Source organism: Chlorocebus sabaeus, chromosome 13 (genome assembly GCF_047675955.1).
Source record: "Chlorocebus sabaeus isolate Y175 chromosome 13, mChlSab1.0.hap1, whole genome shotgun sequence".
Lineage (NCBI taxonomy): Eukaryota > Metazoa > Chordata > Mammalia > Primates > Cercopithecidae > Chlorocebus > Chlorocebus sabaeus.
Genome location: NC_132916.1, coordinates 17,577,962 through 17,603,360, shown reverse-complemented (window position 1 = coordinate 17,603,360; position 25,399 = coordinate 17,577,962). Strand labels below are relative to the sequence as shown.

At 40.1% G+C, this 25,399-nt stretch overlaps 1 protein-coding gene and 1 long non-coding RNA gene across 4 annotated transcripts in view; one reads left to right on the top strand and one right to left on the bottom strand.

Annotated features, from left to right (window-relative positions):
- Positions 1-16,878, bottom strand: part of RGS17 (regulator of G protein signaling 17) — a 119,690-nt gene extending 102,812 nt beyond the window's left edge. The window contains exon 1 of one of the 3 annotated variants that reach the window (XM_008007637.3): positions 16,741-16,878. Coding sequence is in view for 2 of the 3 variants with exons in the window: in XM_073022326.1 (XP_072878427.1) it covers positions 15,925-15,950 (26 nt within the window). In the remaining variant the exon portion in view is untranslated. Of the gene's footprint in view, positions 1-15,924; positions 16,046-16,740 lie in introns of those variants that run through there. The other 2 variants (XM_073022326.1, XM_073022324.1) reach the window with 2 other exon arrangements.
- Positions 16,879-17,085: 207 nt separating this feature from the next.
- LOC140713143 (uncharacterized) lies at positions 17,086-18,528 on the top strand. The gene is made up of 2 exons (XR_012095008.1): positions 17,086-17,568; positions 18,134-18,528. It is a non-coding gene; the product is annotated as an uncharacterized lncRNA (long non-coding RNA).
- Positions 18,529-25,399: the final 6,871 nt, after the last annotated feature.

Sequence of the window (25,399 nt, the reverse complement as noted above, 5' to 3'; positions counted from 1 at the left end):
AATACAAACTACATCAGAGAACACTATAAACACTTCTACACAGATATACTAGAAAATCTAGAAGAAATGGATAAATTCCTGGACACATACACTCTCCCAAGTCTAAACCAGAAAGAAGTCGCATCCCAGAATAGACCAATAACAAGTTCTGAAATTGAGGCAGTAATTAATAGCCTACTAAAAAAAGCCCAGGACCAGATGGATTCACAGCTGAATTCTACCAGAGATACAAAAATGAGCTGGTACTCCAAACCATAGAAAAAGAGGGAATCTTCCCTAACTCATTCTATGAGGTCAGCATCCAAAACCTGGCCGAGACACAACAAAAAAAGAAAATTTCAGGCCAATATCTCTGACGAACATCGATGCAAAAATCCTCAATAAAATACTGTATCCAGCAGCCCATCAAAAAGCTTATCTACCATGATCAAGTCAGCTTCATCCCTGGAATGCAAGGCTAGTTCAACATATGGAAATCAATAAACACAATCCATCACATAAATAGAACCAGTGACAAAAACCACATGATTATCTCAATTGATGCAGAAAAGGCCTTCAATAAAATTCAACACCCTTCATGCTAAAAACTCTCAATTAACTAGGTATTGATGGAATGTATCTCAAAATAATAAGAACTATTTATGACAAACCCACAGCCAATATCATACTGAATGGGTAAAGGCTGGAAGCATTCCCTTTGAAAACCAACACAAGACAAGGATGCCCTCTCTCACCACTCCTATTCAACACAGCATTGGAAGTTCTGACCAGGGCAATCAGGCAAGAGAAAAAAATAAAGGTATTCATATAGGAAGAGAGGAAGTCAAATAGTCTCTGTTTGCAGATGACGTGATTGTATATTTAGAAAACCCCATCATCTCAGCCCAATATCTCCTTAAGCTGATAAGCAACTTCAGCAAAGTCTCAGGATACAAAATCAATGTGCAAAAATCACAAGCATTCCTATACACCAATACAGACAGACAGAAAGCCAAATCATGAGTGTACTCCCATTCGCAATTGCTACAATACCTAGGAATACAACTTACAAGGGATCTGAAGGACCTCTTCAAGGAGAACTACAAACCACTGATCAAGGAAATAAGAGAGGACACAAACAAATGGAAAGACACTCCATGCTCATTGATAGGAAGAATCAGTATCATGAAAGCAGTCATACTGCCCAAAGTAATTTACAGATTCAATGCTATCCCCATCAAGCTACCACTGACTTTCTTCACAGAATTAGAAAAACTACTTTAAATTTCATATGGAACCAAAAAAGAGCCCGTATAGCCAAGACAACCCTAAGCAAAAAGAACAAAGCTGGAGGCATCACACTACCTGACTTCAAACTATACAAGGCTACTGTAACAAAAACAGCATTGTACTGCTACCAAAGCAGATATATAGACCAATGGAATAGAACAGAGGCCTCAGAAATAACGCCACATCTACAAACATCTGATCTTTGACAAACCTGAGAAAAACAAACAATGGGGAAAGGATTTCCTGTTTAATAAATGGTGTTGGGAAAACCGGCTAGCCATATGCAGAAAACTGAAACTGGATCCCTTCTTTACACCTTATACAAAAATTAACTAAAGATGGATGAAAGACATAAACATAAAACCTAAATCTGTAAAAACCCTAGAAGAAAACCTAGGCAATACCATTCAGGATATAGGCATGGGCAAAAACTTCAGGAGTAAAACATTAAAAGCAATGGCAATTAAAGCCAAAATTGACAAATGGAATCTAATTAAACTAAAGAGCTTCTGCACAGCAAAAGAAACTATCATCAGAGTGAACAAGCAACCTACAGAAAGGGGGAAAATTTTTACAATCTGTCTATCTCACAAAGGGCTAATATCCAGAATCTACAAGGAACTTAAACAAATTTACAAGAAAAAAAAAAAATCCGTCAAAAAGTGGGTGAAAGATATGAAGAGACACTTCTCAAAAGGAGACATTTATGCAGCCAACAAACATATGAAAAAAAAGCTCATTGTCACTGGTCATTAGAGAAATGCAAATCAGAACCACAATGAGATACCATCTCACGCCAGTTAGAATGGCAATCATTAAAAAGACAGGAAACAACGGACGCTGGAGAGGATGTGGAGAAATAGGAACACTGTTGGTGGGAGCGTAAATTAGTTCAACCATCGCGGAAGACAGTGTGGCGATTCCTCAAAGAACTAGAACCAGAAATACCATTTGACCCAGCAGTCCCATTACTGGGTATATACTGAAAGGATTATAAGTCATTCTACTATAAAGACACATGCACATGTATGTTTACTGCAGCACTGTTCACAATAGCAAAGACTTGGAACCAACCCAAATGCCCATGAATAACAGACTGGATAAAATAAATGTGGCACATATACACCAAGGAATACGAAACAGTCATAAAAAAGGATGAGTTCATGTCCTTTGCAGGGACATGAATGAAGCTGGAAACCATCATTCTCAGCAAACTAACACAGGAACAGAAAACCAAACACTGCATGTTCTCACTCATATGTGGGAGTTGAACAAGGAGAACACATGGACACAGGAAGTGGAACATCACACACCAAGGCCTGTCAGGGGGTGGGGGACTAGGGGAGGGATAGCATTAGGAGAAATACCTAATGTAGATAACCGGTTGATGGGTGCAGCAAATCACTATGTCAAGTGTATACCTGTGTAACAAACCTGCATGTTCTGCACATGTATCCCAGAACTTAAAGTATAATAATTTTTAAAAAAAGAATAAAAAAAAGAAATACCCGAGACTAGGTAATTTATAAAGGAAAGAAATGTAATTGACTCACAGTTCTGCATGGCTGGGGAGGCCTCAAGAAACTTACAATCATGGCGGAAGGTGAAGGGGAAGCAAGCTGGGACTTTCTCACATGGCGGCAGGAGACAGAAGAATGTGAGCAAAAGGGGTAGAACCTCTCATGAAACCATTAGATCTGTGAGAACTCATTCACTATCATGAAAACAGCATAGGGAAAACCGCCCCCATGATCCAATCACTTCCCACCAGGTCTGTACCTAGACATGTGGGGATTATGGGAATTACAAATCAAGATGAAATTTGGATGGGGACACAAAGCCTAACCATATCAGGCACTATCAAACAATCTGATCCAATATGAGAGGAAAGGGGGTTTGCCATGATATAGGACTCTTTGTACTCTTCCCACTTAGGCTCCACCCCTTATAATCATAATCAATTCATATTAGTACCATTAACATTAGTACTCCTGCACTTTGTGAGTGGACAGAAATGTATACAGAGAATATGTGCTCTTCCTCCAAGCCCCAGTGTTCTTGATATTCCCAGGACAAAATTATGTCCTTATCATAATTATCATCCTCTTCTCAGCTAACATTTTAGAAAGAATTTACTCCATGCCCAATACTACCATCCTATTTATTATCACATCAGTACCGAGCTGAGTTCTTTCCTATTCATAAAATATTCATTCCTTCAACATATCAGTCACTGGCACTGCTTGGTGTACTAGCTTACATTCCAGTTTCTGGAACAAGGGAGACTAATAACAAATAAAATAATTTAACAGAGCACTAAATACTATTAAATAAAATGGATTATTGTTAGAGATAAGTGACAGATATGAGGAGGGATGAAGAAGGGACCACATTAAGAAGACAGTTCTTAGAGTCTCTTTGAAGTAGTGACATTTGAATGGAAACTTGAATGATGAGAAAGACTGGGGAACAGCTTGTTAGGCAGAGGGAGTGGCAAGTGCCAAGGAAAGGAGGTTGCAGGACACTTGGTGCTCTCTCTCCTCACGTTCATGGCACTATCCTTGCATTTCTTCTCTGAGATGTCCTCTTCTCTAATGCTCTCTTATGCTGATTTTTCACACCCAGGAGTATTCAGACGCCCACCTGGTCTATGCCCACAAGAAATATTACTGCCTTATTGGCTTTTACCAGCCTCATCTTAATATTGCACACTTGAACTTCAAGGCCTTAAAGAAGAAACAGCAATTTAAAGCAAACCTGCATCTTCAGCAGAACCACTGTTGATCACATTGTCTAACATGTCACAGCCTCTTATCTAAGAATGCATGGGATATACTCTTCATGGAATTTAGTGCCAGCAAACAAAAATTCTCCTAAAGATCTGTTTTCCTTCCTTAACCAATGAATTATAGATAATCTTTCCTGTTACCCTTTTATTTTGGCTGCCAGGAACCACATAGCTAAAAGGTAGTGCTCCTATTACAATAACGATCTTATCCAGGTTTTGTGGTACATTCGCTATTTCCCCCATTTATTTCTCTTGGTGGTTTCTTATCTTTATTTTGTTTTATTTTTACTGTCTTGTGTGAAAGTGCTTTTATTTAAGCTGCCTCAAACTTTTTGGAAATAGATGATATATAAATCATTAATCACAAGTACTTTCTAGACAAACACAAGTAACTTCCTTATTGCAAAATCTGATGTGTCATCCTGGTCTTGATGTTACTCACCCTTTCTCCACATGACATAACTCAGCTGATCTCCTTTCTTAAACTTTTTCTAATCTTTGGTGTAGGATTAATATACATATGAATAAAACTGGCTAAAAAATTTCCACATTCTTGGTTTTATGGCATATTACAGTGTCTTCATTCTCTTTATAACACATTTTTATTCTGACCATCTTATGTATGAATGTGTATATACATGAATATATGCATGTATACATGTATGCATATGTGTATATTTAGTTTCCTTCTTTTTCCACATGTCCATTCATGCAAATATGCTCCAGAATTCTAAGCTCACCTGCTCTCTTCTCTTTTTCCTTTGGCACTTTTCTACTATTGTTACCTGGACGTAAAAGACTTTCAAGTTTTATTTCTAGCTCTATTCATTCTCTTGGGTTTGCAGTCCAAATTCTCTGGTACCATCTGGACCTCAGAGTTAGAATGAGGCCTTGTAGTTCATTCAGCCTCCCAGTCATTAAATTTCCTCCATGACATCTCTGTCAAGTATTTGTCTACCCTACATTTTTTCAGTGACATTAAACTTGCTACCTTTCAAGGCAGTTTACCTAACCAGCTGGCTATGACTCTTAAAAGTTATTTCTGGCCAGGTGTGGTGGCTCATGCCTGTAATCCCAGCACTTTGGGAGGCTCAGATAGGTGGATCGCCTGAGGTCAGGAGTTTGAGACCAGCCTGATCAACATGGTGGAACTCTGTCTCTACTAAAAATACACACACAAAAAAATTGGCCAGGTGTGATGGTGGGCACATGTAATCCCAGTTACTCTGGAGGCTGGGGCAGGAGAATTGCTTGAACCTGGGAGGTGGAGGTTGCAGTGAGCCAAGATCATGCCATTGCACTCCAGCCTGGGCGACAAGAGCAAGATTCCATCTCAACAACAACAAAAAAAACCACAAAAAAGTTATTTCCAATAGGATGGCAACATCTCTATGATGCGTGTCCACTGATTCTAATGCTATTCCTAAGGTAACAATAAGAGCAAAGACACATTGAATACGAAATGTGTTCTAGGTGCACTGCACACATTATCTCTCTACAACTCTGCAAGGTGGTTTTATTATTTTCATCATATCATTGGGACAATTTAGAATGTATAATCTTTTCCCACGGCTTTTCCCCAAATGGTGAAACACACATATCTTCCAGGGAAACCACTGTCTTCCAGGTTAAGAAAGTACAAATTCCTCCAGCCATGTCTCACACAAATTATTTTGTCTTGTAAGTTAATTTCACCACCTGTATTCTTGACTTCTAACGATGGTGTCAAAAATAAGTTCAGAATAACATTGCAATTGTGACTTGGATGTGCAGAATAGAACATAACAATTGCCAACTTCATTCTAGATGCTATATGGCTCTACTGACATAGCCTAAGATCATACTTGTTGCTTCCTACTTAATCTACCAATATCCCTGAGGCTTTTTAATCAATGGCGTACTAAACATCTGTGAGAACTCTGATGGCTATGTCAAACTATTTCCCAGACCGAACTCAATTTATTTCCTCACTAACCTCTTCATCAGTTTGACTCTTGCATGTCTTATGACATCTTTATTTCCCAGACTCATAGACTAAAATGCTCCCTGACAGCTTTATAGCTCCTCTTACATCTTCTAGATCTTTTTGTTCACCAAGTCTTGAAGGCTCTGACTCAAACATTTTCTCACATCATCATCTTCCCATGGACCCTGCCCTTGGCTGTTTCTCAGTTTAGGCCTCTTCTTCTCTCACCTGGACAGCTGAAATTGTGGTGTTCCTACTCCCTTGACCACCCCACTGCATGGACTGATGAAGTGCCTGTCCCATAGCACAGCTCCTACCTGGTAATCCTCTGCTCAGACAGCTTCAGCGGCACTCTGCCTAGCAAGGAAAATTCTACCTTTCTACTCTGATATTAACAGTTGCCAGTATATATCCTATTTTTTAGCCTTATCATCTAGTGATTTCCTGTGAGTGCGGTATGCTTTTGAAATACTGTGCACAAAATGGTTTTAATTTTCCTGATTCTGCATCTATCTTTATTTACATTGTCTTTGAGCCTGGAAACCTTTCTTTGTCTGTCAAAATTCTATCTTTCAATAATCTGAGAAAATGTCACAACCTCTATGACACTTTTGCCAGATCCTGGTCTAGCTATTTAAAATTAATCTCATGCTGCTGACTTCTCACAGCATTTTACTTCTTTCCTAGAATATAACAACAACAGAAATTTACATATAGGCCTTATCTCTTTATTCTTTAGGATCCCTCAGACTTGGCCTTTTTTTTTTAAATTTTGCTATTCTTTGGTACAGAGTTAGGATTGAATTACACAGCACATTAAGAAAAAGAAGGCAGGAAACAGAAGAGGTAAAACTGATGAGTAGCAGAAACTGAAGAAAACTTGCAAATCTAATGCAAGCACTTGGAAATTCAGACCCACACAGGTTGTATTTACCAATGCACCGAAAGACTTTTCTCTCTTTCCTTTGTTGCTACCTCTCTCTAATATAACTTTTTAGACTGTATCCTCTGATCTCTACTTTCAGGCACATAACCTCTTTCTTTTTCCCTCAAATCTAACCAGACTAGAACTCTCTTGGGGCTAATAGTCAGAGGCCAGCACACCAAGTGCCAAAGTTGATTTTGGTTGCAATCAGCCACCTCACTGAGTAACCACATTCAGTGATCCTACTAAGTCATAAATCTCCATCCTCTTAAAAACAATCTCAGTGGCAATGAGCAGACAAGCTTTTCCAAGCTCACTTGTCACTCCCCCAAAGTCTTAATAAATATTTTAGATATTAAGTCATTGCAATGCCCTGTTGCTCAATAAAAAGAAAAAGAAAAAGTTTATCATACACATTTATTCATTGCTGGTATTTTGAAACAAGACATAAAGTTCTTTGCACCACAAAGATAAAATTAATTTTATATAAGATGTACTTAAATAGTTGCATTTAGAAAGAAAACTTGGGGATAGATTATCAACGTGATTGAATTTCAGTATCACCTATGAGAATTTTAAACTATTTAACATAACCGATGTTAGGTCAAGAAAAGTGCTTCACATTTTTTCCTTCCTGGAATTAACATTTATTTAATGGAATTCTACCTTATGAAACCCCACTTGCATTACTCAGATGTTCAGTCAATGAAATTACTGAATTAATGGGAAAAATTACCTTCTTAAGATTAGGTCACATGAATTCACGAAACTGGAAGTGGTTACATAATATAGCAGAGTTACATAATCACGTATTGAATGATATTATACTTTAAGATATAATGAGTTTTTAACTAATAGTCTTGTTTTCTGAGCCCAGCCTTCCTGCTTTTTACTTGACTCTCCTTCTCATCTCACTGGTGCCTCCCTCTCTATTCTCAAGCATGTATCCTTTCTTCCTGAATATTCGGATATGATTATGCAGGCATCATGTCAGTTGTTTCCCATAAATAAAAGGGGAAACACACATATATGCATATACTGACACACAAAATCATCTTTTCAAGATATTACATTTTGGAGACAATTCCAGTGTGGGAAGGACTTCTCTATTGTTTGGTTTTGAGTCTTTAAAATGATAAATAAATGTAACTTTCGACGAAATCCATCATTTATATAAACACAGGTGGTCATTAGACATTGAATTTACTAAAAGTAACTTAATCTAAAATATTTCTTCATCAGTGAAAATTGAAGTTACTGGACTTGAGTAGATGAAGAAAACATGGACTCCAATAGCTTGAGTCAAATTTGCCAATATTATTTTCTCAAAAACTAGCACAGAAATCACAATCAGGGCAGTTTATTCCTGACTACCAGAAGAAAATAAGACAGTAGGGTTTTGTTTGTTTGTTTGTTTCCTGGCAGAGAGAACGTTTGAGTTCTTGATACGTTTTAAATTGCAGGCAACAAAATTATGTAAACATCCTAAAATTACATAAAATAAGAGTAAACACCTATTTTTCTGTGAACTATTAGATTTCTCCTCAATTTATCTATTTAGAAATACTAATAACAATAATAATAAGAAGAAAGAGTGGGGAAAATCAAATGTCAAGCCTCACCCAAACAGTATGTAGGGAAAATGTTAGTACTCCAATTCACAATGAAGCATTTTACCTCAATTTACATTGGAGTATTTAATACTCCAATTCACAATACGGCATCAGTTAATCCTAATAGTTCGTAAATTATATAGGTCATTGTATTGCTTTATAGCATGTCTATGCCTTAGTGCGCTAATAAAAGATACTAATTTTCCTTTGCTTTTATCTAGTGAATTTTGATCATACTAAACTCACAGGTCACAGGTAAAATACTATATGGTAGTGCTGAGTATAAATAAATTGAGAAAGAAATAGGTTCAAATCTTACATTAGCGTACATTTTTACTTATTAACAGCCCGGTCAAAGATTTAATGACAAGCGTGTTAAATGTAGTGGCTGACAAGAGTGCAGAGCTCACCTTCAAGTTAATTGATTCACAATGTCAATGTCTTTCATTTCCATAGTTACACATATTAACTAGATATTCATGACATATTTCTAGAAAGGGTTTGAAGTCTTCATTCTGATCTTATAAGTCATATAAAATCTTTCTAGATCAAGGCAAATCTAACTGCTAGATTTAGAAATTGCCCTAGTGATTTTAACAAGTTGGTATTGAAAATGGTTTTCTTTCTCAAAATTAAATGTTTCTTTTTTTTTTTCATCCAAACCGAGGACTCTGGGTTTTTGGTCAAGGTACTATATTATAAACAGATTGTAATCAAAGATGGAACTGCAACAATATCAGGAAAAAATTCTAAAATATTGCTAGTGCATGGGAAATGTGAACCCCGAAGAAGGGCAGGGATCTCACTCTCTTCCCCCTTTGTTCATCCCCTACACCAGCGTTTTAGAATAACTTACATTACAATGATTACACAGGGTAGCCTGTAAGTGAGGGAGGAAAAGGCATAGTACAGATGTATGTACACATTTTCTTTATTTCAATGAGAAGGAATTGGGTGTTGAGGTAGGTTCACAAAGAGGGTTAAGCCTCCAGTCTGTTGTTGTTTTGATATTATGGTTGAGGTTGTTAAATCATCCACAAACAGAGCCACTTCCTGATTTTCTTCTTCTTATCTCTGAGTCTCTGCTTAGCAGCTTGCTTGAATATTAGTAGTAGAGGCTCCTAAATTTTGAGATCAATTAGTCTATTGCTAAACCCTAAGGAAATCTTTGCCTATTACTCCCATGTTGTATTTAGCTATGACTTCACAGCTTAGAATGACCAGTACTCACCGGATAAAAGAAAAATAAGTTGAAGAAGCTTATATATGAATTCCTTGTGGAAAGGGACCATGTTTAATTAATCTTTGTATCCAAAAACATCACAGAGTCTTGCACATAGTAGGTGCTCAAATATGTTTATAAGTAGGTTGGTGAAACAAACTAGTCAGGAAAGGATAACACAGGAAATACATGGAGAACAACCTAAACATTAATAAGGACCAATTAGTCAAGACAAATACTGGCACAAAATTAAAACCCCTTCAAGCACTTATTGTTTACATGATGTTTCTTGTATCTATTTTGATTTATTAACTCTAGTAAAATACCTGATATTTTCATACTGAGTACCAATATATGAAGGATTTTATAGACATAATTTCTTTTAATCCTTTAACATTTTTAAATTGTCTTCAGTTTTACAGATAATGATACTAAGGCTCAAAGAAGTGAAGACTAAATCCCTGGTTATTTGAATCTAAAACCTGGGCTCTTTCCACCAAATTACATTCTCTGCTTTTAAAGTCTCCTTCTTTTAAGAGCAATTTTCCAAAAGCTTTTTTGCCTCAAATGAATTCAATCATATGGATTGCTGTTTTTCAAATAGCAAACTTTCAAATATTGTTGAGTTTGATTAAATAAATCCTGAAAAAATAAGAGAGTTTAGGGTAACAGGACGTGGACATGGGGTCATCTACCAAGAGCCAAAATTAACTCATAAAATCTGTAGATTACATGACTTATCATAAATACACCAAAAAAACAGGCTCCTACCTTTCATAGAGACTGGAAAATAGAGAAAGTAACAACTTTCACAAGAGTTTTCACTGGATTTAACTCACTATACTATTGGGAAGAGTCAAGATAATTTTTAAAAAGAAATAAACACTCACATGCTCATTCCATTTATATCATAATTTCCCCCAGGTTGTGTCTGTTTTACTGTAATGCGATGGCTCTTGAATTATAATCTGTGTATTTCAACAGCCAATCAGCAGTACTGTACTGTGAAAAGCCTGTGACCCGAGATAAGGAAGTAAATATTTGCTTTGTGAACCACAATCATTGACTACAATAGACTTATATTTACTGACACAGGGATTTTAAAAAATCTCACATACAAAGCTTAAGAAATTCAGTGATTTTAGATATTTATTACTTATGCTAGAATACAAAGTATAAAGTACTTCTATAATTTCATGAAAAACCCTGCACATCTAATAAATAGTAGAGTAAAAATTCAAATCCATTTCTATTTGAAATAGATGTTATTTTCCACCATAGGTCACTGCTTCTCCTAAAGGGAACTCTCATCATTATAAATTTTGAATTACTCAGGTTTTACTGTATTTGATAAACTGGTACCACTGATGATCATAAACTTTTACACTTTCAGCTGGGCACAGTGGCTCACACCTGTAATCCTAGCACTTTGGGAGGCTGAGGTGGGTGGATTGATTGCTTGAGCCCAGGAGTTCAAGACCAGCGAAACCCCAACTCTACAAATAATACAAAAATTAGCCAGGCGTTGTGGTACACACCGGTAGTCTCAGCTCCTGCAGTGGGAAGATCACCTGAGCCCAGGGAGGTTAAGGCTACAGTGAGCCATGATTGAGTCACTGCACTCCAGCCTGGGTGACAGAGTGAGACCCTGTCTCAAAAAAACAAAACAAAAACATTTATACTTTCTAGATAGTTTAATACCTAAGGACTTTGTAGATTTTCCAAGCTAGATAATTAAACTTTTGAAACCAAATTTATCAAAAGTTACAGAACTTTAAAAGTCAAAAACAGGAGCTTACAAGACCACTGAATCATGTGCAACATCGCAGATACAGAGCTCATTAAGGTAACACATTAAATTCTTACTTTTAACATGTTTAAATTTCACCTAGAGCTTACAAGTTGAGGTAAGATATGATTCTAACCTGATATGATTTTATAATTAAGCTTAATTGAGTCATTCTGATGAGAAGTCACAATGAACGTCCCTAGGCTCTCCATGTACTCCCATCTTTCCTTTCAACCCCTTTATCTCAGAAAAACTCAGAAGTTCTTCCATAACATTGGCAACTGGCAGAAACAATCCATGACTATCTGGGAACTCTTCAGACACAAGCTTCTCATAGTAAGGTGTTTGTGAGCAAATTGTTTACTGGTTCTAGACTTCTAAAAAGAACAGTAAAGTCTGGAAAACTCGGGGGTATAGCAGTATGTGATGAACCCCGATACCCTGGCTGATCCAGCCTTTCTGGTTTAGCCACAGTGATCTTTGTGTCTTTACCACATGGAGCCTTTGTCACTGAGCATTTCCTTTCCTTGTTTGCTGTTGCCTTTTAAAAAATTAATATTAGCACTCAAACAAATAAGAGAAATGGACCAGAATAGCAGTGGAAACACAGGCTAAAGACTTGAACGAGCCATCCTCAAAGACGAAAGCTGCTTACCAGTATGTCAAAAAGTAATCAGTCTTATTGGTAGCCAAAGAAATAAAAGTTTGAAAAATATTATTTTCACCTATCAAGTTAGCAAAGATTTTTTAAAGAATGGCATTATGTTGGCAAGAACTAGCTGTTCTAAGCATCGTGCCCAAAGGAGAAAGTGCAATAGAGATATGCATACAAAATTTAGGCATGAGGATCAAAACCCAAAGATAAAAGAATGGCTAAATAAAGACATCCATAAGGTGAACTATTTTGCAGTCACTAAATCGCATTAAAAATATCAATTTTAATTTCTTGAGAAACAGCAACAAAGGAATGTTAATTTTTTTTAGAAGTATGAAGTTCTAAAACAGCCATCCCAACCTTTTTGGCACCAGGGCCCAGTTTCGTGGAAGACAATTTGTCCACGGATGGCAGTGGGGGTGGAGGAATAGTTTTGGAAGGAAACTGTTCCACATCAGTTCATCAGGCATTAGATTCTCATAAGGAGTGCACAACCTCAATTCCTTGCATGCACAGTTCACAATAGGGGTCACGCTCCTATGAGAATCTAATGTCAGCTGCTGATCAGACACAAAGAGGAGCTCAGGAGATAATGCTCACTTACCAGCCACTCATCTCCTGTTGTGCTGCTGGGTTCCTAACAGGTCATGGGCTGGTACCCATCCATAGCCCAGGGGTTGGGGACCCCTGTTCTACAACATGATTCAAATTCTTAAAACAATGGTACATTTATATAAAGAAAATAAACTTGTGGTAAACTATGCTGTGTTTTCAATAGCAATTCTTTAGATATTGAGATAATTATAAGCATTCAGTACATGCCAAGCACTCTGTTCAGTACTTTATATACACTGCATTGTATTTATGCTTGCATCCTGCCTTCATCCCTCTTGTATGTCTGAGGAAACTGAGGCTCAGGACAGATTAGTAACTTGCCTACAGCAATAAAGTTTTTAAAGGGAGGAGCCACAATACAAGCTAAGGCCAGCTTGACCCAAAATTTGTGCTCTTCACATCCATATCTGCCAATAGGTAATTTTGTATTGTAGGGGATCTAAAATAAGCAAATATTGCTTTTATAATTGGGAAACAAATCAGTAACATAAACGTTGTATTAAACACATATATATTCTCAAAATGACAATTCTGAAAATTGCTTCCTCCAAAGATGTAGAACCATAAACATGAGTTTCAGGAGCCCAACTAGTGTACTTGGTAAACAGTGTTAAGTGCTGATTTTAAAAATGCAATTCTTACCTTGGAAGACTTTTGTGAGCCATGTCGACCCTGCAAAATGTATTAATTTAGGAAAAATTATTTTACACCTGCTTTTGCCAGATACCGTGCCAGGTGCTGGCACAATAGCAGAAATAATAGTCTAAATGAATTTCTTTGGAAGTTAGGAAAGTGTCTTTTTTTCAGAGATAACTGTGGGTAGGGAGAGAAGGAAGGTGGGAGTATCCATTAGTCTCACATTGAAAGTCTTGGTTACCTATTGGCTACCTATAGCAAAGGATTATTTTAAGGTTTTCCATAAAAATATATTTGTCTGAGGACCCATGACACTCTCTTGGAAATGTCATATAATTTTAAGCCTCCCCAATGCATTCACACTTATACTCTAACTATAGCGATCAGGTGAAATAAAATGCTTTTAACATCACATAGCATTATTCTCATCCTCTGGATATATAGTGGTCCTTCGATTTGCCCTCCTTGGTAGTGCAGTATTTTCAGTGTTAAGTAAGCAGAGCTGGAGAGTATCAGAAACAGGATTCTCAGCAGAAATGTGGTTGAATGGACTCCTAGCCCTCTTAGCGTCGTACATCATTATCCATGCCTACCTTCCTTTTCCAGGAAAGCCCATGATTTTAGCAAATGGACTTCTGACACAAAGGCCATTATCTCTACAGCTTTAGATGAACAGGTAAATTCTTTCTTAGACTTTACTCTGTAAGTCAACCAGAATTTTGATCAATTCAGATTCAAAATTTTCACTTTTACTTGGCTGTAACAAGAACAAATGGGTAAGAATATATATTTTTCCTTTTCTTCAAAGACCATGACCCTCGTGGCAGGAAATGTTAAGGAAGGTTTATTATTTTTATTATCATTTCTTATTATGCAAAAGTATAAAATATTTATAGGAATGATAATGAACTTAGACCTTAAACATGATGAATTCAAATAAATGAGTACCTCAGAGAAAGAGCCCTACAACCAAAGAGATACCTATTTGAGAAGGAAATGCTGTTTGCCTTAGAATGAACAGGATAGTAAATTAACTGTCCTTGTTAATTCCCTTCCATGGGGACTAAACGCCAAGGAGTCGTTGAGGAACTATAGCAAAAAGGGTCGAAATCAATCAGCATAACAGACACCTTATGTTGTTTGTTCTGTAAATTAGACGGTTTTCTTAATCTTTCAGACTAGTTTCAGGAGGAAGGATGAGTGCCCGTGGCTCTGAGATCAGATGTCATTGCCATGGAGATTTATCTTATTTAATAAATAATACCACCCATCTTTTTGTAATAACAAACGCTTATTTTCTCGTTGCCTAAAACTAAATAAACTACTTTCCTATGGTCGCTCTAAGTGTAGGTTTCAAAAGATTATAAAAACTAGTGAATAAATCCAGTCTCCCATGAGTGTGCTAATTACTGTTTTAGTTCATGTTAACAGAAGAAATGGCTTAACAATAGTAACAACAGGAGGGGGTCAAACTTCTCATTCATTTGTATTAAACCACCCTTTCATTAGATAGGAGTGCTATAATGTATATTTCTTGGATAATACTCTTACTACAAAAGACTTTGGAAACAAGTACAATGTACTTTAAATGTTTCACGGTTTGCAAATTATTTCGTACACGCAGCGTCTAGCAGCTATGAATTGAGGAGGAAAGCATTATTTTCCACTACACGAATAAAAATCAATTCTCACGTCTTCAATTAAATGATTTTCAGAAGGGTTTATCACCCGGAAAACCAGTATGTATGAACGCCGGAAATGCAGATGGCACCCAGCCTCAGAACTGCTTATTCTAGATGGGAACCAAACTAAGATTTCTCTTTATTATTTGTGAAAGCGATCCCACGCTGGAGAGAATCTCGCCGTAAAACAATTTAAGAAAAGAAAGAACTCTGAAGCGTGTGAAGTTCTCCAGACAAATCTTACAGAGACTCTTTTAAGGAAAGAAGCATTTACGGAAAGGTCAGGGGAGGTCAGGAGAGTTATGCCAGGAGCCAGGGTCAATCGTCCCTGGGCGACAGGGGTTCTCCCAGGTAAGCCGGCGTCCCGGGCTCCGGGCGAGGCGCAGGGCTCAGGGCGCAGGGCGGGTCCCGTACGCCGGGCGGGCGCGCGGGCATCTTTTGTGGCCAGGCGACCCCGGCTCGCTCTCCCGGAGCCCAGGGACTCCCGAGGCTGGCGCGGGCTGCCCCGGACGCGGTGCCAGCAGCCTCCGGCTCGCGAGGAGCAGCTCCCACCCGCAGCTTCCGAGGCCAGCTCTGTCCCTCCGCCATCCTCTCTAGTCCTCCGGCATTTTCCAGGGAGACAGAGAGGCAGGGAGAAGAGCAGAAAGCGGCCGTGTCTGCATCCAGCCTCTGCCGCAGCACTCGAAGAGGGACAGCAGGGAGGCCGGCGGGGAGGCAGAGATTAAACTGATTCCATCGATCACGGAAAGACCATCATCACCTACAGCAAAGGAGGCTCCGATGCGCCCATTCGGGCAGCGGCTCGCGGTTGGTGGGCGTTCCTCGTCCTCGCCCCCTCGGTGGCTGTAGAATCCACCCCGCGCTGCACACACCAGGACTCCCTTTCCTTTGACTAAGGGGAGGGGAAGGAACAAAAGAGACCCCCCACCCCCTACACACACACACACACACACACACACACACACACCCCTCCGGTATTTCACTGCTGCTCAAAGGATTCATTTTCGCAACCTCTTCTGCGAACACCTTCCCCACCTGAGCAGTGCATATTCCCAAAGGTAAAGAGACATAAAGGAGGAAACACAGCACCCGAGGTGATCGGTCCATTGGACACTGTTATTGCACATTCTCCTCGCTCCCAGCCAACCGCACAAAACCCGCGGCACCTCGCGCCCCCGGGGGGTCTCCCGCGCCCCCGGCCCGGCCCTCCTGGCCGCCCCCAGCAGGCGCCCGGCTCTCCGCGGGAACTCTGGGACCTGGCCGAGCGTTTCCTGGCGGGCAGGACACTCGCTCGGTTCCCCGCAGCAGCTGAGGGCAGCTAGCGGACCGCGTCTAGGCAGCGACGCGGGATTCAACTTCCCGGACCCGCGGCGCAGCCCCCGCTCCCGCCCAGGGCGCAGCGGCCACAGCCTAGACCCCAGCGCCGCGCAACCGCCCCCGCCGGGGCATGGGCGGTCGCGCTCTCCGCCCCCTCCTTCCTTCACCTCCCCCCTACCTTGAAAAAAATCCATCCATTGGTGCAAAGCAGACATTTTGATGTCATTTACTTAGCACCGCTCGGTTTGGAGGCAGCGTCTTACCCGGTCGCCTGGAGATGTGGGCAGCGCGCCGATGGGTCCAGGGGAGCGGGGCTGGGTGGCTCGGTCCTCTAGCAGAGTCGGTTTGCTGCCATCCGCCCAACTTCAGCACCCAGCGGGCGAGGAGAGAGGGAGAGCGGCGAGGATGCAGGGGAGGGGGAGGGGGAGGAGGGAGAGGTGGGCGGGGAGGGAGCGGGAGCCGCTCGGCAGCGCGCATGCGCTTCGCGGCCGGCGCAGCCCCTCGCCCGCCGCGGCCGGAGGGGCAGCTTCCCAACCCCGGCGCGCTGCAGCCAGAGTCCCGGCCCCGCCCCCTCCCCGGGCGGCACCCGGCCCCCGGCCCCCGGCCCCCGGCCCCGCCCGACCTCGCGCGCTCGCCTGGGCGAGGCGCCCACCGTGCGGAGGGGCTGGGCCGGGACTCTGGGCTTCGGCGACGCCCGTCCGGAGCTTCGCGGGAGCCCCGGAGTCCCGAGAGCTTCTCTGAGTGACAGCGGCTCTCCGCCGGGTCCCTGCAACTCCACTCTCCCGCAGCCCGCGCGCTGCTGTCTTGGGCTGCGCGAGAGCCTTGTACCCAGGAGCCGGCCTGCCAGGCACAGCAGCCTGCCTGCTACGGGTCCCGGAGGAGGTATTGCCTGCGTGGGTATTGCCTGTCAAGAAAGTGTGAAGTTAAGCAAGTTTTGCTGCCTGAAGGACTTTATAAAGCGTCCTGTACTTTACTGACTTTCTCACCCAGAAAGAGGACCTTTTCTCCTAAGAATCAGTGCAGGTGCTCTCTGGCCTAGCCCGTGCCAACTGCCTCAGGCCCCCGGAACACTCGCTGGAGCAGAGTTTTGAGTAAGAAAAGCCTATGACAAGGCAAGAGTGGTGAATTATTAACGGAGGTGCTTATGCTTGGGGCCTAAGAGCATCCTTAGGGAACAGCTTGGTAGTTACCAAGTCTGATAATCGTTCTGTGCCCAAGTGGAGCCCAGCTTGGTAGGGAAGGAGCTTGAGATACTGAATGCAGTCCGAGCGCTAGATTGTACCTCTGATGATTACACTGAAGTATTTGGGTGGAGGTAGTGGAGAAGCAGTGTCTTGCTCTTCAGATACCACATCTGTGCGAAGAGGAGGGAGTTCCTGCAGGAGTGAATGGGCTTTTTTTTCTTACACCTAATTAAAACAGATTACTTGTAAATCTGCGTGAGTTCCCCTTGCTCGGGTGTTCGTGTAAGCAAGCGTTGTGTTATTTCAGCCTACTGAACTCTCCTGTGCCTCCACCGTAATACACTCAGAGGTACTTGAGTTAAATGTGTCTCAGGGCCTCCTCCAGGGCCTCCCTTGGCTTTGAGTACTAGTGCTCTTAAAAGTGCCTTCAGTTTTGTTGGATTTCACAAAAGTGCTTGTCTTTGTCTTCTAGGCTGCTATTACAAAATACCGTAGACTGGATGGCTTATAAGCAACAGAAACTGATTTCTCACACTTCTGGAGACTGGGAAGTCCAAGATCAAGATGTAGGCAGATTCCTTATTTGATGAGGGCCCAATTCCGAGCTCATGGACTGCTGACTCCTTGCTGTGTCTTCACGTGGTGGAAGTGAGCAAGGGAACTTTCTGGGGTCTCTTCTATAAGGACACTAGTCCCGTTCATGAGGGCTCCACCCTCATGACCTAACCACCTTCCAAAGGTTCCACCTCTTTATATCATCACCTTGGGGGTTAGAATGCGAACATATGAATTTTGGAGATTCAAACACATCTAGTTCACTGCAGTGTTGATCCATGGTAGATAAAGATAAAAGTTCTTCACCAAAAATGGTTTGAGCAACATTGAATCCTATATAACTTTCAGATTTGTATCTTTAGTCCTGGCCTCACAACAGAACTCTTTTATGTCCTCCACTACCTTTACATCTCCACTTGAGGAATAATTGTCATAGCTGGTATTTATTGAAGAATCACTACATGTCAGGTACAGATCTAAATTCTCCTCATATTTCGTATTCGTTGTTCACAACAACCCTACAAGGTAGATACTATTATTATCATGGTTAACAGGCATCTCAGAAGCAGAACTCCGGATATCCACCCCCTCCAAACCTGTTCCTCCTCAAATGGTTCTACTCCGTTGTTCATTCCAAAAATTTAGAAGTCATCCTTGTTTTGTTGCTTTCATTCATCCCCACACTCAATTAATTAGTCATGTTTTCTTCACTTCCAAAATATATCTCCAAGTCATCAACTTTGCTCCCTCTCTATTGCCACAACCTTAGTCCAAGCTATTGTCATCTCTCACCTGGGCAACCACAAAAGTCTCCCATTCTGTCTGCTCATTGCTATCCTCCACAACCCCAAACAACACCCTCCTAAGAGCTGAATGATCTTTTAAAAACAATCAGGTTGTGTCATGCCCTTTCTTAACATGCCCAATGAGGTTGTTTTTTTTTTTTCGTTGCACTTCAAATACAATTTGTAATTCTTACCACAGCCTAGAAGGTTCTATATACTATTGTCCCTAACTAGTTATCTTATACCATGCTTCTGTAGATCATAGCTACTGTGTTTTAGCCATGTAGACCTGCTTATTTAGGTTTGTTGAAGAAATCTAACTTGTAGTATTTGCTGTTCTTTCTGCTGGGAATCCTCTGCACCAGATCTTTGCATAGCAGACTCCTTAATACCACATAGATGTCTGCGGAAATAACACTTTTCAGAAGGCTTCATCTGACCACCCAATCTAATCTGCCCCAGTGAGTTCTTTTCTGTTGGATCCCCTTATTTCATTGTCTTTAAAACACTTCACTATCTGAATCAGCTTGGATTCATTTGTTTGCTTATTCATTCTCCTCAGCCCCTGCTAAAATAAAGGATCTCAAGAGCTTTGCTTTCACTTTTCAGTGTTTTATCTTTAGTGCCCAGAACAAGATTTGACACATAGTATATTCTCAGTAAATAGTTAGCCAATGAAGGACAGATTGAATAAATAACAAACTTAGAAAAAGTGTTCTTTGTTTTTTGCTGATGCTTCTTCTTGGATCCTAATTGCCTTTGAGGATCTGTTGCTTTTCAGAAGTAAACAGATAGGCCACATTGTTTCCTCTGCCCAACCTATCCCAGATGGTGCTGTGATGTTTCCTCTGCCTAGCTCATCACACATTGCTCCATGCAGGAGTGCCCATTTAAACTAGATGCCAGGGTAAGGTTCCTACAACCCACTTTTAAAACAAGCATGCTCAATAAAAAGTGGACCCTTACTTCCATAAATTCTTATAATGACTGGGCAATTTTTGTATGACTACTTGGCTATTCTGCCATTCATTTAATTGCTTAAGCCAAATGTAACCCCTTGGTGACTTTCACAGTTGCAGTTTTTTGTGTAATCCCTTATGCATGAGCCAGAATCTGTAATAATAGTATTCTAGGACTGAAAGTGTTGCCTACCATCTGAGAGTTGAGTAGATGGCTGGAAACAACCACAGCTTGTTGTTGAGTAGCTGCGACTTTAATGAAAGTCACCTTGTGGAGTCTGATCGCTTGCAGTCCCTGTGTATATCTTGGTGGTATGGTTGAGTTTGTCCGCTCCAAAATTCGTATTGAAATTTGATCCCCAACTTGGTGGTGCTGGGAGGTGGGGCCTAGCAGGAGGTGTTTGGGTCATGAGGGTGGATCCCTCTTGAATGCCTTGGTGCAGTTCTCCAGGTAGTGAGTCAGTTCTCACTCGGAGGAGACTGGAAAAGTTCTCATGGGAAAAACAAATTCCCTAGAGGGGAGAGTCTTACAAAACCAGGATGCTCCTCGGGCCTTGTCTCTTTGCATGTGTCCACTTCCCCTTTGACCTTCTTTGCCCTGTTGTGATGCAGCATAAAAGCCCTCAGTGGAAGGCAGGGCCATGCCCTTGAATTTCGCAGTCTGTGGAACTGTGAGCTAAATAAACCCGATCACTGTCTCAAGTATTCCATTATAGCAACACGAAACAGACCTGGACACTTGGTCTAGGGAGTTGTCTGCAACCCCACTGACATCAAGTAATGACCAGATCAATAATTCAATTCAGTAAACTTCACTAATATCTACTATATGCCTGGCATGATGTCTTCAAATTTTTTGCAAAAGTAAATGTTTATACAATTATCCTGTAGGACTCAGAAATAGATTTCAGTTCATTTTGGCAATGGGGATGCCTTCTCTTTATGCAGAATTTCAGGGCTCACTGAGCCAGTTGTCGTTAAACAGCTATGTGGTAATTATGAAAAGGATCATTTGATCATGAGCATTTCCCTACCATAATGAATATTTTTTTTTTCAAGTAGAGAAATGCTGGACACAGCAGCAGTTTAAACAGGTATAATGGCTTTATAGTAAGGCGCAAAGGAGATTTGCAGACAAGATATTTGCAGACAGAAAATATTGCAAAAGCACAGACTATCAACATCAAAATATTTAGTGTACATTTATCCATAATTAGGAATATTTGTCATCATTAGGAGAGCTGGAAATTACCTCAGTGAGTTTGGTACCCTACAAAAGTATTTACAGGAAGGAATTATGTAGCATTTTAAAATTTTATTTTCTTTTCCCACATGCTTATTTAAAAGAAGCTGTTTTCCTTTGAAAAGCAGAGGGAAAGGAAATTAATTGTTTGGCTGAATCTAGAAAACTCTGACTGCTCCAGCCAGGCAGACTTATCCGGAGTGGAATGTGGAAGGATAATTAGAACATGACTGCTTCAGCAGACTTTTTCTGTACTTTTAGTAAATAGGGCTAAACATATTTCTCCAACTGATTTTAATCAAACCATTGAGACAGGTTCATCCCAGGGAACTTATTTAGATGGAAAATACTTGCGTTTCTTCATCAGTATTCAAGGGAGAGAAGAGAAAAGAGAAAAACGGAAAGATAGCCTGCTCCCCAAAAACTGTAAAATGAAATATAGAATTTCATATTTTCTATGTACTATACTTAATTATGATTTTCTATTTTTTCTTTTACTTTTTTTTTGGTTTTTGAGACATAGCTTCGCTCTTGTTGCCCAGGCTGGAATGCAGTGGCGCGATCTTGGCTCACTGCAACCTCCTCCTCCTGAGTTCAAGTGATTCTCCTACCCCAGCCTCCCGAATAGCTGGGATTACAGGCATGCACCACCTCACCTGGCTAATATTGTATTTGTAGTAGCGACAGGGTTTCTCCATGTTGGCCAGGCTGGTCTCAAACTCCTGACCTCAGGTGGTCCGCCCACCTCCGCCTCCCAAAGTGCTAGGATTACAGGCGTGAGTCACCACACCCAGCCTGTACTTAATTTTGAATAAATCGTTAGCTATTAATGTTCCTTTAATTGTTTAACTTACCAGCTTTGAACTTAAAAGGCTCACTATTACTCTTTCAGAATAACGCTAGTGAATTTATATCTCAAAGTAATTCAGTGAGTCCCTAGAAGTAGATATAAATATCTTTATGGGATTTTTAAAATCATTTATGCCCTATTTTGTATATCATATGGTCCCACAATATTCCCACAATGGCTTGACAATGTAGAGTTGGTTTGGGGTCACCCTAAATACTTTATAAAAGTATTCTTTAGATGGACCCTGTATATTCACATTCAACAAACCTATCATATCTATCATATTGTTGGATAACAGTCTTCCTTGAAAAAAAAGTAAAATTCTCTTATCTAGAGAACAAGGCAATGTTTAGTTATTGTAGTCAGATTCTTAGTGGGTGAAGCAAAATTCTAAAACTTAATGGTTAATATTATATCATCTTGAGATTTGTGCAAGTTCCTAGGTGATAGTTTCTGGGTTGTGGAACAGACCTCTGACTTGTCAGACCTACTTCCAGGGCCTGATGGAAATAAGAAAAGAGAGAGACAATGGTTTATTTTTCTGTAGTGTCCAGTGTCTTTACTATGTTTGGGTTCATGGCAGAGCAAATTCAGAGATGTGTAAAGTAAACAGTGATCTTTGTGTATATGTGTGTGGAGAGAGGTAGTTTGCTAAAGATGTTTAATATCTAGAAGGGACCAGGTGACTAATTTTTGAGTTTCATATTGAAATATACTAAAGTTACAAACCAGAAGTTCTATACTCACATGGCAAAAGGTTTGTTAAAGATTCCTTGGTTTTATGATTTTCTGTGAACTGGTTTTGCGGTGTGGAACATGTTAAAGAAGTATATGAGAATCCCTCACAATGTCTTGTCTGAGTCTTCACACTTGAAAATTAGTAGAATTTACCCAATACAATAATATTGTATATTCAAGTTTCATTCATTCATTCCTTCATTGTCCACTTAGAAGGCTCAGAAAGCATCTGCACTACCATTGTAGGGAAAAAAAATACGATGGAAAATATTGTCCCTTTCCTTCAGGATATATAATCCAAGAGAAATAGGCTTTACATACATAACATAACCAAAATAATTCAGTGAGAACACTTGAGATAATGTGGTATTATCTTTTCTTTCCAGGAGTTACACCAGAGAATGATGAAAAAGAAATTGTGTGTTTTATAATCAGAACTCTGAACTGCACAGCATAGAAATTATAAATGATCAAAGTGGCCTAGTGAAGTCACACACTGAAAACTTTCTTTGCCTTGCATGGAAATAATTTTAATGGCTTTGCAGATTTGCAATAGGAATTTAAGGAAGGAGAAATTTAGAATATAAGATTTTAAAATAGGAATGTATTTGTTATAATTTTGGTTGACAGCCATTTAGAAAATGTTTATTAAGCACTGTATCAGGGTTCTCTAAAGGGACAGAACTAATGGAATATATATTTATATACAGAGGGGAGTTTATTAAGTATTAACTTAATAAATGATCACAAGGTCCCACAATAGGCCGTCTGCAGGCTGAGAAGCAAGGAGAGCCAGTCCGAGTTCCAAAACTGAAGAACTTGGAGTCCAATGTTTGAGGGCAGGAAGCATCCAGTACAGGAGAAATATTTAGGCTGGGAGGCTAGGCCAGTCTCTCTTTTCACTGTTTTTTTTTTTTTTTTTTTTTTTTTTTTTTTTTTTGCCTGCTTATATTTTAGCTGTGCTGGCAGCTGATTAGATCGTGCCCATCCAGATTAAGGGTGGGTCAGCTTCCCCCCGCCCCGACTCAAATGTTAATCTCCTTTGGCAATACTCTCACAGACATGCCCAAGTTTAATACTTTGTATCCTTCAATCCAATCAAGTTGATAATCAGTATTAACCATCACAAGCACCCTTAATATGCCAGGCGTTGTGCAGGGCTCTGTGATGTTTGTAAAATGAGTCAGAACGTAAGAAACAAAGTGATAAATGACATCTAGTCTAGAAAGATCATGCTCAGCTTAGTGACTGTGGATGACTGTGGCCCTTCTAATGATCTGCAAAGAATGGGATCACTTGTGTCTGCTGAGATTTGTGGAAGGCATTTGGGTTAGGAGTTACAATATGGCACCATGATTGTATTTTGACTCAATTAATGGCTTTAAGTTATATGAAGTTATAAAAGTTTAAATGCAGATTGAGGCTACGTTGTGTTGGAATGGGATTAAAATCTTAGGTATGGCAAAGTTGTTTCAGCTCCATACCAATTCTAATAAATTGCCAGTAGTACTGCACTGAATAGGTTTATAAGGCTGTATCTGGGATTGGGCAAGAAAAAGTATGTTGATTATTAGCAATGTCTAATGTGCTGTTAGTACATTTGCCTAGTATTTCAATTATCTGTTTTAGTCGAGGGGGTCAAATAATTTGGAAAAAGGGGATTCACAAGTATCAGGGTCATAGTTCTTGAAGAACCCCCAAACTGTTGTTTTCCCTCCAAAATTAATTTGAAAACAATGAATTCACTTGGTGAATAAGCTTGGGTAATAAAAGTTGCCTTCTAAATTCATTTCTTAGGATTTGATAAATACATTGGCATATTAACAGCTCTGAAAAGCCCCTTGCTCAAAAAAAAGGCACGATGCCTTCTAAATACTGCAAATTCTCTCTGTTTCTGTCTCTGTCACACACACACAAACACACACACACACACACACCCCACATACACACAACACATACTAGAACCAGAACTCAACCCCTTGCTTTCTACAGACCTTGATTCAAAATATCACCTTGTCAGCAATGTCTTCTTTGTAACCCTACATGTAATTCTTAACCCCTTCTAGCTCACATGCACACATACATAGATATATACACATACGCATGTGTATGTGGTATCAAGGATCTCAATTTTATTGACACTGTAACCTAAAATTAAAATTAACTTCAGTCATAGTCAGAACCTGCTCTACACAGAAGTGTACTTCACCTCTATTTTTCTTAATTCATTCAACCAATATACACCGAGTGTTTATTATGTGGCTATTTGGCAGACACTGTCCCAGATACTGAGAATACAGCAAGGAACTAAAACAAACAAAAATCTCTGCCCATACAGGGCTTATATTCTAATGAGGTAGACAGACAAAGATCAATGTAAATAAGAACAAAATATAGCATGACAATTATAAATGCTAAGGGAAAAAAGCAAATCAGGAAAAGGGGATAGGAAGTATGTGTGCATGTGAGTTGGAAGGGGTTATGAATTCTATGTAGGGGTGCAAAGAAGACCTCACTGAGAAGGTGAAATTTTGAGTCAAGGTCTGAAGAAAGCAAGGAGTTGAGTTCTGGACCTCTGGAGAGAGAGCATTCCAGCAGAGGAAACAAC